This window comes from Neopelma chrysocephalum, unplaced genomic scaffold (assembly GCF_003984885.1).
Source record: "Neopelma chrysocephalum unplaced genomic scaffold, ASM398488v2 Primary Assembly neopelma1_102, whole genome shotgun sequence".
NCBI lineage: Eukaryota > Metazoa > Chordata > Aves > Passeriformes > Pipridae > Neopelma > Neopelma chrysocephalum.
In genome coordinates, this window is record NW_020897765.1 from 4234303 (window position 1) to 4249262 (window position 14960).

General features: G+C 42.7%; 1 protein-coding gene across 1 annotated transcript; it reads right to left on the reverse strand.

The window, feature by feature from the left end:
* Positions 1 to 1924: 1924 nt before the first annotated feature.
* On the reverse strand, positions 1925 to 10473 carry VIM (vimentin). Its single transcript, XM_027695712.1, has 9 exons — positions 9841 to 10473; positions 9598 to 9658; positions 5507 to 5602; positions 5200 to 5361; positions 4586 to 4711; positions 3639 to 3859; positions 3507 to 3550; positions 3004 to 3089; positions 1925 to 2547 (listed from the first exon to the last, which is right to left on the reverse strand). Exons 1-9 carry the CDS (start codon positions 10380 to 10382, stop codon positions 2506 to 2508), a joined length of 1380 nt encoding a protein of 459 aa, XP_027551513.1. The 5' UTR covers positions 10383 to 10473; the 3' UTR covers positions 1925 to 2505.
* Positions 10474 to 14960: the final 4487 nt, after the last annotated feature.

The window sequence follows — 14960 nt, forward strand, 5'->3', positions numbered from 1 at the left end:
CAGCAGAGGCAGAGCAATATTTGAAAGACTATCACAATTCAAGTAACCTCCAGCAGTCAATGCACATCTCAAAAAGCACACTGGGCTGTGGGTCTCTGCCCAGAGCCACTGAGGGTCCCCACTGTCCCCTGATGGAGCTGGCTCTCCCTGCCCACACGCTGCCAAGTGCCACTGACCAAGGCTTCCACACTGCTTCAGCTGTAACAAATGACATTAAACATGGGCCCAACCTTTTCAATACCCAGATTGAGAAATACTTCAGTAGTCTGCAATAGGCAGGACATGAGCCTCTTACCCCACTCTTGTCCTGAAAGGGTGTAGACACCTGTGCCTATTAAGTGCTCAAAATGAGATATTACACGTGCCCAGAGCTATCACTTTCACAGAAAGCATTTCCCATGCAAGCTTGTTTGTGCTTTTTTAATCATTCTGGATGTAGAAGAAAACCTGGTGTCTGTAATCTCTGCAGCATGAAAGAGGCTGGGTTCACTCTTTCAGCTTTTAGTGAGACTATCCTAGTCACCATGCTGTGGACCAGGTTGAATCTGTTCTGCTTTGCAGCAAGCAGCAGCTGAGGCTTGATGCCAGGCACTCTCCTCAGAGTCACTTTTGGCTCTTTTGCATGGAAGAGTCAGCAGAACAAACACAGGATCAGCTTCAAGACTTTTGGGTAAGCACCTAAAACACCAAGCTGCACATATGGATTTGTATGTTTTGCTGAACATCAGCCCACTTGTGGTGTAACAGGGAAGAGAAAACTCCCCTCTGGCCTGCCAGGAGTTGGAAGTTAGAGGCTGAAGTCCTCTGTGAACACTGAACAGCAGCACGACACCTTGTTTGAAAATTTAGGCTCTTTTCTGCTGTGAAGAACAGCTTCAGCACTTCTGCCTGGGTGGTTCAAAGCTGTAAACTGCTGTCATACCCAGGCCCCTACCTTCAGGTTGTGGGATACCTGTGTGTCTGAGCCGCAGAGTGTTTCAGCACATCCCAGGCACTGCCCACCTCTCTCTTTAGCATCCTAGCTGCAGGTCTCCTAACCTGGTGCTACAGGGAACAGAGATGGGAAAAGCAGACTCCTACTGCCCTCTCACTCCAGTGTCTGCACTGCATCCAGTTAGTCCTGAGTTTGAGCCAAGGGAAATGCTAATAAGGATTGAAAAGAAGTAATTTGTTTTCATCCCTATCAGATAGGGTAATAGTATGTTTTTCTTACAGATCAGTTCCCAAGTGCTTGTGAGAGTGTCTGTACAACACAGAACTACTACCCTTACCTTGAATGAGCACTGAATGCTATACATATTTACTGAACAACTCATTTGCTTTTACTCATTCCACAAAAATTGTTACCTCAGTAAATGCTTACAGGAGGAAGGTTTTACAGGAGTGATGTGGAACAGAGTAACGACTTTCATGGGGCTGTGCTGTGGTCTCGAATGTTTAAATTTGAGAAGTTCCTTGCTCTGCAAAAGAGAATTTAAGTGTTCACAGAGGACTTCAGCCTTTCACTTCTGCCTTCCACAAGACTATAGCAAGCCAGATGGGAGCTTTCTACAGCACTTACACTGATGTTCAGCAGAGAACACCAGGTATGGTGGCTCTCGGTTTTTAAAAAGGAGTTTAAATACTAGAATCAAGTCAGCAATAAGGCAAGTTAGTCTCTCCTAACCCCCAATCTATATGAAAACTTCATTTAGCTTCTGTAATACAGACAAGCCTTTGGGAACTAGTCTTTCCTGGAAAATGAAGTCAATATACCAAGTCAGCTGTTAACTTGCAAAGGTGCTGTCTGAGATAAGGGCTTGCGTGAACTATTTCTCTGCTACATAACTAGTATGTTTTATAAAACCAAGTTTTAAGGTATTTTGAGCATTCTTGGCTCTTAGTAACTGGGTTAACTAGTATATGGAAGCAAGATTAACTTTTATTAGCTTGAAGTATCATATTTTATTCAATTGATAAGAAATATCATAATACATTATGCATCTGCCAGTTATAGTCCATTTAGTTGGTTCCAAAACCTAAGCAGTAAATGAGTAAGACAGTTTATCTAGTTAAACTGAAAAAAACAGCATTCCACACAGCCAGTACTAGAGATGTCAACCGTATAGTAATTCCAGCATTATGTTGTTATGGCTTTCCAGAAAGTCATGAAGTTAACAAATTAGAACACATCAAGAGCCATTTTCCAAAGATTTATTGAAGTAGCGACAGGTTGCTCATACTGTGCTGGAAAAAAGCAGTTTTATTGAATTCTGATACTTAAAAACAGTATTGCAGCACAAGATATTGCTATTTGTAAACTAGACTCCATTGTAAACTCTAATCTTTCAGGGAGAGTCAGTTTGCAAGATCTAAGACCTATTTCCTAGCATAATCATCTTGCGCTCATTGAAAAACTGCAGAAAGGCACTTGAAAGCTGTTTCTTCCTTTAAGACATGGACTTTTTCAATCTTGCTGGTAAGAATTTCTCCTGCATTAATTAAGTATGCATCTTCACTTCAGCTCTACTCCAAGTCATCATGATGCTGGGAAGTTTCATTAATAACCTGATGAAAAACAGAAACACTTGCATTAAGTTTTAGTAGGAAGTGGGGTTTCTTCAGACTTAGAAGTGGAACATCCAGTACCACAAAAATGTGAACAAATGGGTATCAGCTCTCACTTTTAAATGAGAAGTTCTAGTTTGCAAAGACTGTGCCGAAACCAATTAAGCTTTATTGACTTAAGACTGACAACGGCATCTTGCCCCAAACAAGTACCTCTGTTTGCTGCCACGTTTTCCTAAGGAAATCTTTTGAGAACTCAGGTGAACTTAAATACTCAATACACAGGTAACTGTCAGAAACTTAAGGTTTTACCATCAGATGAATTTTATGAACTTTTCCATGGAAGCCTGTTTGCTACAACTGCCAGTTTCTGTTCTACTCAATATTTACTGCAATATAAAGGCTGCACTAAGATAACCAGCTGTGATAGAAATAAAATTAAAAGTTACTACCAACCTGTCCATCTCTAGTTTCGACAGTCTTAATTAGAAGTGTCCTCTTTGAGTGAGTGTCAACCATTGGCTGAGACTCAATGTTGGTTTCTGCAGAAGAAAGTGTATTATTACCAATAGTCTAGATGAAGGGCCTCCTCAAAGAAATGAGGTGTAATAGATATGTGTCTACTTTCAGAATACCAGTTTAGTACACAAAGAAGTATGTGGCTCTGAATAAGCCAGTCTTCTGCATTTTCTCTCCATTGCCCTTAAAGCACCTTCAGCAGGCATCTAAACTAATCACTTGCTATGTATTGATATTTTTAAAAAAGTGTCCAGGAACACAAGAGCTTCTACCATCCAAGGTTAAGTAATTGCAAGTTGTAATTGTAGTTATATCCAAGAAAAACATTCACAACCAACTGCACTTACACAAGTTCAAAAAACTTAATAAAAGGAACTATCCAAACCCCTCTCGCTAGTGACAGAACAACTGGCTAAACTGAAACAGCAGAAACAGCTTACCTCTCAGGTTCAAAGAAGCAAAGGTTGGAATGGGCATGTTAATCCTAAAGGAAAAAAGAAATGGATAAAATCAGACATGGGTGTAGAGTGTCTTCTAGTAATTGGCATTTAGAAAGTGTCTTATGCGATTACCTGCTCTCTTCACCCTCCAGCAGCTTTCTGTAGGTGGCAATCTCAATATCAAGAGCCATCTTTACATTCAGCAGGTCCTGGTACTCACGCAGATGGCGAGCCATTTCTTCCTTCATGTTCTGAATCTCATCCTGCAGACGGCCAATAGTGTCCTGGTAGTTAGCAGCTTCCATAGCAAAATTCTCCTCCATTTCACGCATTTGGCGCTCCAGGGACTCATTCTGGGAGAGAACAATGAAATCAAGCACTGCTGCAGCTCAGCTACCCTTCCCCGCTCTCAAAACCCTTAGCATTTTAAAAAAAGTTATGCTACATTAGCATCCTTTCTGAAACTGCCCAGACACATCCCAAATTTGTCATCTCCTTATCTTCCCCTTGCAAAGTCAAGGAGGGTTATTCTGCTACATGATTTGAGGTGTGCCATGTATTTGTTCTACCAGGTGGAAAAGTGATCCTTTACAGTAAACCCAACATACGCACTACAAGTCAGCATGCAAACAGTCCTCAGGGAGGGGGCCTGCAGGTGTACTTAAGACTGTTAAATTCATTTCAAGACAGCCTTTAGGGCAGTCAGGTTCTAGCAGCAGCAAAATTTGTGCCTCCTTTCCACTGCTCCTTCAGCTTTTTTTTTATGGCTTCAGCTGTACCTGACAGACAATGCATAAACACTTCCAGAAAGTGTTACATAAACAGTGAATATTATAGCAAGAGAATGAACTCATTGTTTATAGCTTAAATAAGACTAGTTCAGTGTATCAATCTGACCGGTGCACTGTCATGCATCCAGGCAAACTAAGCCCACGGCATCCTCTTCAAAAAGTGCTACTAAGCTGCTGTATTGCATGGCAGATCACCTGTATTCACATCTAGATCAACAATTAAACTGCGGTACAGTGCTTAAAGCTGCAAAGGGAAGAATGCCCCAATCACTGCTGTCTTCTACTTACGCTTCCCTTAAGAGCATCAACTTCGCAGGTGAGAGACTGGATCTGCCTGCGGTACTCATTGGCTTCTTGTTTGGCCTGGCGCAGGGCATCGTTGTTCCTATTAGCAGCTTCGGAGAGATCTGCAAACTGTGGAAAGCCCCAGTTTGGTTAGCACAACACTTCAACAGAAATGGTGAAACAGACTTTTTGTGGACACAGCATCTGAGGGCAACTGAAGTCATTAAAAGTGTTAACACCCAAAACATTTAAATATTAGCATTACTCTTAGAACGCTTCTCTATTTCTAATTGTTAAATTGGAAATTGTAGCAAACTTTCAGATTTGTTTCCCTACTCTGTATGTTTCCCATTTTCTCACCCATCTGCTCACTTGTTTTTCCAGTACTTCATCCAACATCTGTTTCCAGGTTCAAGCATAGGAAAGACTCCAAGTATGCACCCATTATTTTGATGCTCTAACTTATGGCACAGAATGTTTTCAGTTGTACTCTTCCCAGACAAGTTTAAAAATTACTTTGTGTCATGGTTGTGTTTATGTCCAGTAGAGGGAACACTGAGTGCCACAGCAAAGCTGTTATGTACAATTGTTTTGAGTACCTGATACATTTCACTTACTTTGGACTTGTACCACTCTTCAGCTTCCTGAAGATTCTTAGCAGCAACGCTTTCATACTGTTGGCGAACATCACGCAGGGCAGCAGTGAGATCAGGCTTAGAAACATCCATATCAATTTGGATGTGCTGTTCCTGGAGTTGGGCCTGCAATTCTCGGATTTCCTTAGAGAGAAGCAGACACTCAATGTTATTACACGCGAGCATACAGAACGTACACAGGCAGGGACTCTGGGACAGAACCAGTAAAGAACTTACTTGCATGCCAGACAGTCAGCATCTAAACACAGGCCCTCGTTATTCAGCTTACCTCATCATGAAGCTTCTTCAAGAAGACAATCTCCTCTTGCAGGGACTCAACTTTGCGCTCAAGATCAAGACGTGCCAGAGAGGCATTGTCAACATCCTGACCAGGGAGAAGAATGATTCACAGTCTTACAAAACTGGGGTAGAAAAGTTTTTTACAGCAAGTTCAGCAGCACACAACAGACTGATCTGAGCATTTTGGCAAGAAAATAAGAAATCAAAAGCTGTAAGAAACCCTTCTGCCATCTCCTACCCTAGCCTGAAACCATTATATGCACCTTTATTGTGATTTTTCTGAACTATACAGCATATGCATATTTGCCAACATATTGGCATGATCAAGAAAACACAGATCATGGTGTAAATCCTGCTTGAAAATGAAACAGATACTTGAGTCAGGAGTCAGCAGTTAGTGCTTCTAGCTTGATTACACTGAGAAAGAGTCTTGCAATTTACAAACTTCCATTCTTTCCAGCAGGGCTTAAAAGTGCAACCCATGTGCCTACATGACTATCAGTGGGCTTGGTTTATGGACTCCTTGGTGACCAACCACAGAGCCCTTTAGGTCCACAGACCACAGCTGAAAACATACTTGTAAAAGCTAGTGAGGTATGTATAGGAACTGCAGCATTTACTTCTCCAAGCAGTTCAACAGGTCTCCCTTGAGAAAAAGAAGGTATGAGCATAAACGCAAATTGAGTTACTCATCATTGCCTACACCCTCGTAGTTGCTGGCAAACACTCCACTTTTTGCTGGACAGAGATAATCTTAATCAACAGAAAAAATTAACTTAGGGCATAACAGAAGACACACCATGAATGTCACATGGGAGTAGCTTGAAATAGTTCAAAAATATACCTTAAGACTAAACACTGATTGGTAACTTCTTACATTTTAAATGTGTAGGACAACTAGTTTGCAAAGAGGACAGTTGTTCCTTTCACAATAGTTACATACACAGTCGCATGCTTGTGCTCACAGGGTATTAACTTATCAGGTTTTCACAGCTTACTCTAAAGCTATTTTGGATTGCCCAAAATTCCTAATCAGCAGTTCTTACCATTATGACACCTTTGAAATAAGGAGTGTTTTCTCTAGCCTCCTAGAAAGCCATTCCTTGGATCACTTCTACTCTGGGGTAAAGTCCTTGCTTCAGAATTCTTCTGTTCTCTTTATCCAGCAAAATACCCCTTTCATGTGTTATTCCACAACTTCTCTATCAAATCCAGTTTTCTATCCCACAATTCATACTGGCTCTGTTTTTCTGTTCAGGGAAGGAATTTCCTAATTAATTTGTTCTCCTCCCCACAAAAAACCCTCAAGATCATTCTGGCAGAAAATTACATGGCTATGACCCAACACAGTCGGTCAGATATTCCAAGAGTTTCTAGTGGATTTTACAGAAATCCTGAAGACTAATCATTTTTTTTCTGAACAACTGAATATCTACAGGATTTTTAGGACCTTATAATAAATTTAGAGAATCTTCAACTGAAGACACTTAATATATTGTATGGACTTTACTATATGCCTATCATTTGTATATTTCCTATAATTAAGATTCAGTGTATCAGTATTTCCTAGATGTATGGAGAACTACATGAATGAATAAGCTACTTGGAGCCTAAGGAAAGTATAAGTCATAGAAACATGAAAATGGAGTACCCACTGATTTTATCCTACGATATTCTTTAATGCAAGCCACATAATTCACAGGTTGAGCATCTCTGTTTACTTAGACACACCTCAGATTAGCCAGGAGCTGACCTGTTAGTCTTGTCATAGGTTCAGGACCTTGCTGCCAATGCTGGCAATGCTGCAATAAATAATTTTCTCACTAATTGTGATGCTAGTTTTGCCCCAAAAGAAAGAACTCACTGAACTTTCACATTTATTTTATGCAGTACACCCCTCAGCACATGAGTAGAATCACATCTTTGCCCAGAAGAATTAAATTAGAATTCAGTATGCATGAGTTGAACAGTCTCTGAAGCAGGCAGCTTTTGGTAATAAAAGCTCGAATATTTTTTTACCTTATTTAAAAAAAACGAAGTATACAACTGCTCCATCTTGTAGAAAGTTATTTTGATGCTACATCAGAGCAGCAAAATGTCTGCTGAAGTGTTATGAATCCATGTATAAAACTTTCCAGTGGAAGAATATAATGGTTTAATAAAAAGCTGGGCTTTTTTTTTTTTAACAACGGAAAGCATAACAGGATATTTCAACTTCAGCGTTCTGTGAATTTCATTTCACTTTCAGGAGAACAATACTGAAACAGATTTAGTTTTCAAAACCTGTATGTTAACCATACCCTTCCCAGTGAGGAATAGCAACGTATTATTGTTGTTCAGATAAAACACATCAGCATGCAACAGTTATGTCACAAGTGGATTTAGTGTAGAGTTTCCACAATGATTTTCATTTCTTATGCATACGCTACACTGTAGGAGGTTAAATGGATCCAATTTTGACTGTACTGCACACACAGATCAGCTAGAGGTTGAGCTTCTGAATGACCCCTTTCCAAAGTGCGGGGAAGAGCTGAGAATGAGTGTGGGATAGATAGATACAAAGCCAAGTTCACTTGAAAGCTTAGAGTCTTCATAAAGTTCAATTGGTTTGAAATATAGACATGCCTAAAGTGCACCATTTAAGGATGAAAGACCACGTAAAAGCCAACCTTCAACTGAATTCAGCAATGAATCAGAGTAGATCAGGTTCTCTAAAACTTAAGTTAAATGCTTCCGCATGGAACTTCACACTATGTTAAATTGGCATAGCACTCAAAAAACCCATAAGCTTTATTAATTAAGGCAGTTTTAAGGCAGTATCTCAAATTGTTCTGTTTCAAACTTCTTTCCCCAGAATAGCTGGGGAGACTGAATTTCCAGGCTCTGAATGGGAATAGGTGTTTCAGTTTCCACACATTATCTCATGGAGACACCTTCTATCCTTCAAGGACTATAAATATACTGCCATCAAAAGCCTTGCCTGGAGAAATGCTGACAGTGAAGTGGTGATTTCCTGAATGGTGACTTCTACTAAAGCCTATGAAGAGCTCTGGAACAAAATCAGCCTGTACCCAGATGCCTGGAGATAAGGGCAGTCACTTCCAGCCCGAAGGAATGCTAGCAATGCTGTTTTACACCAGAAGTTTTAGGGAAGAGACCTTGTTTTGAGAAGGCACATTCCTAAATATCTCCTAGTCCAAACAAGGCTTAATCCAAGTTGAAAGCTGGTTTTGCACAAGTGAAAACTTGAGCCTAACAATTTTTGAACACTGTTTGCGCAGTTGGTTCTGGTCGTCATGTAAGTTTTAGTTTATCTGGATAACATCATAGCATCCTATAGAGACTAAATTCTAATGTAATTTGTTTCCTAAATTAACAACTTTGTTTTACAGAGGATTAAATTCCATATTCTTAAGAGACGCCCAGAGAAGGCAGGCTCAATTGCTGTGACCTCACCCCGAGGAACAAATTGACTACTTCTTGTCAGCAGACAACACCCACATGAAAAATTTTAAATTTGAAACTGTTGTCCAGTGATGCACTGTCCAAAGTGATTCATCAAAAAGGAGCTCTGGTTTATATAAAAAAAATGGACAATATACATGGTAGACACATTTTGCTAGAAATATGCCCGCACCATTACACATTTAGTAAGAATGCAGCCCACTGCGCCCTCCCCTCCGACACAAAGGGATCTATTATTTCAATCTGCTGCCACCACACTTGCCAGAATGCCTGTATCTGCATTCCACGGTGAATCCCATAGAAACCATTAATACCCTTCAGCCAAGCGAGCAGATGGCCCCCTTTCACTTTTATTGGATCGGAAAGTGATTCCACGTTGGAGCGTTTTTTGTAAAACAGGCTAGACTTGGATAAAGCAAGACAATAGTTACCCTCCCCTCCCCTCAGACGGCAGCATCCCCCTAAAGAAAATACGGAGGGTTTGCGTGAGAACTGACGGAATCTCTTTGTGCGAGAAAAGCAAACTCCTGCAGTCCCCACCCTCCGTCCCAGGCACCGCCACCACCTCCTCAGTCCCTCCTCTCTGACCGCTCCCTCCCTCCAGCCCCCGCTAACCTGTCTGAAGGACTGCAGGGTGTTCTCGGCCTCCTCTCTCTGAAGCATCTCTTCTTGCAACCTGGAAGGGGCAAGACAGCGGTGAGGAGGGAGCGAGGGGTCCCCCAAATCCCCCGCCCAGCCTCCCGCCGGCCCGGTACCGCTCGGGATGCTCAGGGGCCGCCTCCGCGCCAGCGGACGGGGAGGGGGGACGGCAGCAGGAGGCGCCGGCAGCCCGAATCCGCGTCCCCCCGGCACACTCACTTCTCCCGCAGCCGCATGATGTCGTCGGCGAGGTTGTCCCGCTCCACTTCCACGCGTGCCTTATCGTTGGTGAGCTGGTCCACCTGCCGCCGCAGCTCCCGCATCTCCTCCTCGTAGAGGTCGCCCAGGCGGGACGTGCCCTTGCCCTTGAGCTGCTCCAACTCGGCCAGCAGAATTTTGTTCTGCTGCTCCAGGAAGCGCACCTTGTCGATGTAGTTAGCGAAGCGGTCATTTAGCTCTTGCAGCTCAACCTTCTCGTTGGTGCGGTTCGCTTTGAACTCCGTGTTGATGGCGTCGGCCAGGGAGAAGTCCACGGAGTCGTGGAGCCGCATGGGCGGCATGCTGCTCCGCAGCCGCACCGACGTCGTCTTGCTGGTGTACATGCCGCCGGGCGAGGCGGACACGTACCGGGCCGTGCTGGGCCGCAGGGCGCTGCCCAGCGAGTACCGGCTGCTCGACGTGATGTAGCGGGTGCCGGTGCTGGGGCGGCTGCCCCCGCCGAACATGCGGCGGTACGAGGAGTTCTTGGTGCTGCTGCTCATGGCGGCGGCGGCGGCGGCGGCGCGGGCTTTGTAATCCGGGAGCGGAGCAGAGCAGGGCACCTCGAACGTACTGCGGGCGAAGAAGGGCGGTGGCTGGTCCCCGGGCCCCTTCTTATGGGGCGGCACCGCCCGTGGCTGGGCCCGCCCCGCCGGGCACGTCCCGCCCGCCGCCGGCCCGCGGGGAGGGGGCGGTGGCCGCGGACACAAAGGCAGCGAGCCGGGCGGTTTGGGGAGTGGAGAGTGGGCAGCAGTCTCTGCCTTTCTGAGCCCCGTGGGACAGCACATTTCCGCCGGGGTTGCGGGACGTGGCAGGGAGGGCGCGGCGGGGCGGTGGCCCGCGGATGGGGGCGCGGGGATCCCCGGCACGGCGCGCCCGGAGAGGACGGCGGTGATGGCAGCGGCATCCTCCGCTCCGCGGAAACCGCGCTGAGCTTCCCCTTGTCTCTCGCTGTCCCCCTCCGAGAGTGAGCGCGGTGACTGCAAGGGGGGGATAGCAGGTTTGATGTTATGTCACAGGACTGGTAAAATACTCCAAATAACCCATTAAAACGTCTCTATAGGTATGATATATGTATACATATATGTAAAAGAAACTTTCTGAGAACCTTTCTTTCTGAGCTTTCTGAAAGAGTAAGATCAGGAAAGACTGATGCTAACTATTCACGAAGGGCTGTCAAATGTTCAAAATAAACATCCAGAAAAATAATGTATATGTTTTCTTTAGCTGCCTCCCATGACAGCAATGTCAGCTCCTACTTCTACACTAAAGACACAAACTTTACAGGCTAAATATGTTTTCCCCTCTAGCTGGGTGAACATGAATAAGGCTTAATTCTGCCATTATTGTAACAGTGATTTCAGAAACAACTTACCTTTTTTAGTGTGGACAGTACATTACTGAAATAGCTGCATCCAGGGTCTTGCTCCTGGATATTAATTAGATAGTAGCAGGCTTGATTTTAACAAAGATTTGTTTCTGCAGTGCTGTACCCAACAGACTTTTGCTATTAATTTCAGTAGGCACATGGTCAGAGTCTTAGGAAAGCACCTGGTAAAATGATAATGATTCATTAGACATGATTTGCAAAAGAACATGAAAGGCCAGAAAAAAATCCCAGTATTTCAAGAGCAATTTTACAGTCAAAATAGGGCTACCAGCAGTAGAGAAGAATGATGTAGGTAGTGCAGGGCAATAGCAATGGCATATGAGTTAGCAGAGAAAAACTTCGACTGAGCAGCAGCAGATTGTTTTCAGTATGAATGCAGAAGTTTGTTAAGGGAGATGACAGAATCCCTGTCATTTAGATAAATTAAAACTTGAGTGGCCAAAGCACAACTCATATTCTCTACTTCTGCACTGATGCATCAGGTAAGGGACAATTTTTCCTCTTTGCTATGGGAAGTGAGCGATACAATGTAGAGTTGTTATCTGTAATGTATTACTTCAGCACTTAGGAGATGCAAAACTACCATTGAGTTTTAATTCTTTTTAGCTTGCAGTCCTGCAGAGGCAAGTATCTTCACTAGAAATTTTGATAAACCTGAACATGAACAGTGGGTGGAGAGAAAGGTCATTTTTACACTCCAGTTCATAGTAAAGTCAGCTATTGTACTTCAGGTATTGTAGCTTACAAGGGACAATTTGAATCCATATATTTTACCAAAGATCTTGGTTTTTTAAAGGCAACTGTGCTTTAGTTTTATTCTGTTGGCAACCAGAAGTGCAGGAATGAAGTTTGTATCTAAATGTAGGTCCTTGAGGTTTTAGTTTCCTTTATTCACTCAAGCAAAGGAAGCTGACAAGGTTGAGCTACTGAAGTGCTTACAGCGTAAGTCCTGGGCTACAGCTCATTCCATTCACCCACTGAATAAGAGGCAGAGGTCACACGGCATTCCTGAGGCTAAAGGTTCCTGAAGCCCAGCCTGGACGCTGTTGTGCTGCCCAGCCCTCTCAGAGCTCTATTTAAGCCATCAAGTTTGAGCTGCAAGCCTTTGTGAGCCCTGGCACAAAAGTACATACTGATTCTATGAGCAGGCAAAAAACAAACCAGCACATAATCAACAGCCTCATGGATTAAAGATGTTTTACTCAGAAATGCTGATAGTTTTAGCAGGTTGTTGGTTTTTTAAGGTGTGCTTGTGCCCAATCTGCTTTTTCTAACAGAAAATAACTTGCTTATCCTTCACAAAACCTTCAATGGCAGACATATGCAACAGTCATCCTCATTCAGGAAGTACTTTGCCCCTAAAATCCAAGGTGTTTATTTTAGTAAATATGATCCACCCCCCTCATGTTTCATGTGTAATTTCCATATGTTTATGTCACCGCTGCCATATGTACTCTTGGCCACCTGCCCCATTGCTTCTTCTCATCATGAAATGTTCAGATATTGTCGGCTGTTGGGACTACAATAAAACTTTAGGTACCTTTTGCTGGCTGGCATTTACACAGATGCATAAATGGAGGAAGCTCTAAGTTTCTTGTAAGGTTGTAATAGATTTAATGTGCATTTTCATCCCAAACCCTAAAGGGGAATAAAACATGTCCCCTTGAATACAAAAAACCCTCCACTCTCCTTTTCAGGAAAGACTATCTCCATGTAGCCATAAAAATCATAGGAAGTGTGTTTTGAATGGAAATGAAATCACAGTAATCAGTCTAGTTTTATGGAAAATGCTATGGGACTCTCAGAGACAGTCAGTGATGGAGATCTTGACCACTTCTGACATGAAGAACAGACAGCTAATAGAATCACTCAGCACCACATTGGGGATTATTCATAAACTACTAGTTGTCATCTGTGTTGTTTTCTGTGATGCCTTCCTTTGCAATTCTGGTACCTAGTAGCTGGCTGGTCAGTCTGAAATATCACCTCTTTAGAGGTAGATCTGAGGTCAGACAATGGCACTCTTAAAAAAAGAATCAGGTATTTTTATCGTGAGACTTTCAGTTCACACTGCAGAATTTTTAATTTTTTTTTTTTGCTTTTTTCCAGAGGATTATGTATTGGTTCACTGCCAAGAATGAAATTCAGAATCAAGCCACCGAAGTTTAGTGAAAAGCCCCTGTATTGCATGTAACTGTCATTAACAGGTAAAATGAGCATGCACAGAGAGAGGGTAGAGATGCATGAATGGCTTTATACTGAATATATGTTGCCCTAAAAATGAAGATGTCCTCATAACAGAATTTCTATGATCTACTTGAAAAAATAACCATTGCTCTGAAAACTTCACTGAAAAGAGTGGCATTCACTTCTTTTTTTTATTTTTTTTATTTACCATTTCATTAAAACAGTAAGAAACTAGAGCAATTTAGTCCAAATATTGAATTTGCTTTCCAGTTATTATAAACTTTGACCAAACAGATGTGAATGCTTTCATTATTCAGATTTATGCTCCTTTTTCCAAAGTTTCTGCTTCCAGGAGGTGCAAAAGGACCCATAAATATTAAATAACCATGAAAAACATCCTGCTGTGCAAATACAATCATTTTTCTTGTCAGTACCATACAGCAATCTTAAGCCCTGGCATGCATGGGGCTGTAGAGGCATTCCTTCACACTTTCCCTGTGCCATTAGTATTGGACAGACTCTGGGAAATAGGGACCCGCTTTAACATGAGGAAATGAAAGGCTCTTAATGCCCTACAGACAACTGAACAGGAACTCTCTGAACTGCTCAGCCACAGCAAGTGCTGTGTCCTATCACTTGAGTGATTGCTGAACTTTCAGTGCCAAAGAGCACTTCCTCCTGCAGCCATGGCCTGAAAACACTAATACTGCTATGGTTTTGAAAGCAGAAAGGTCCATGTTTCCAAAAAAAATTGATTTTGGTTCTAAATCTTCACATGAGACCTGTCCCTCCCTTTAGCTGGGAGCCAAGTGGAAGGAGAAGCCTCCAAGAAAGGCCAGTGCATCGAGGGAAGAGATGATTTTTCTGAATCCAGAGATTCCATATCCCTGCATGCCGACTGGGAAGAGCTGATTTGGGTTTGTGAATATCACCAGGCTGCAGAACATCTAAATGTTCAGGCATTGAAGTCTCCCTTTGTGAGTAACTTCCTTGACTAATTGAGGTCTTAAGAAAGAAATTGGCAAATTCTTTTATGAAATGTATTTTAAAAATAATGTTGCCTATAGTCATTGCCAGAGTTGCAAAGCATATCAAACGCGTGTGACTAGCTGCTGATTTTTTCAAGTAAATGACTATGCTCTATACACAAAACTAACCAGCTCTGTTTAAAATATTCTATTTTAATGTATAATGAACTATATGAAACTGGCAGGGGTTTCATCAGTAGGGAAGTGATTTGAACATGACTCAAGCCACCCAGTTGCATGACTTACATTTCCAAAGAATTATTATTGTCATGTATTAAGTTCCTCTCTACTATGGTTTCTAATCACCAGAATAGAATGTTTTCTGTGTCAAAATAGGACATTTCTGTACCAAACTGGGTGCTCATTTTCAAAGCCAGTATGGTCTTATTGAGTTCTTCTCAAACACCATGCACAGCTCTAGCAATACAAGAAGGGAAGGGAAGGGAAGGGAAGGGAAGGGAAGGGAAGGGAAGGGA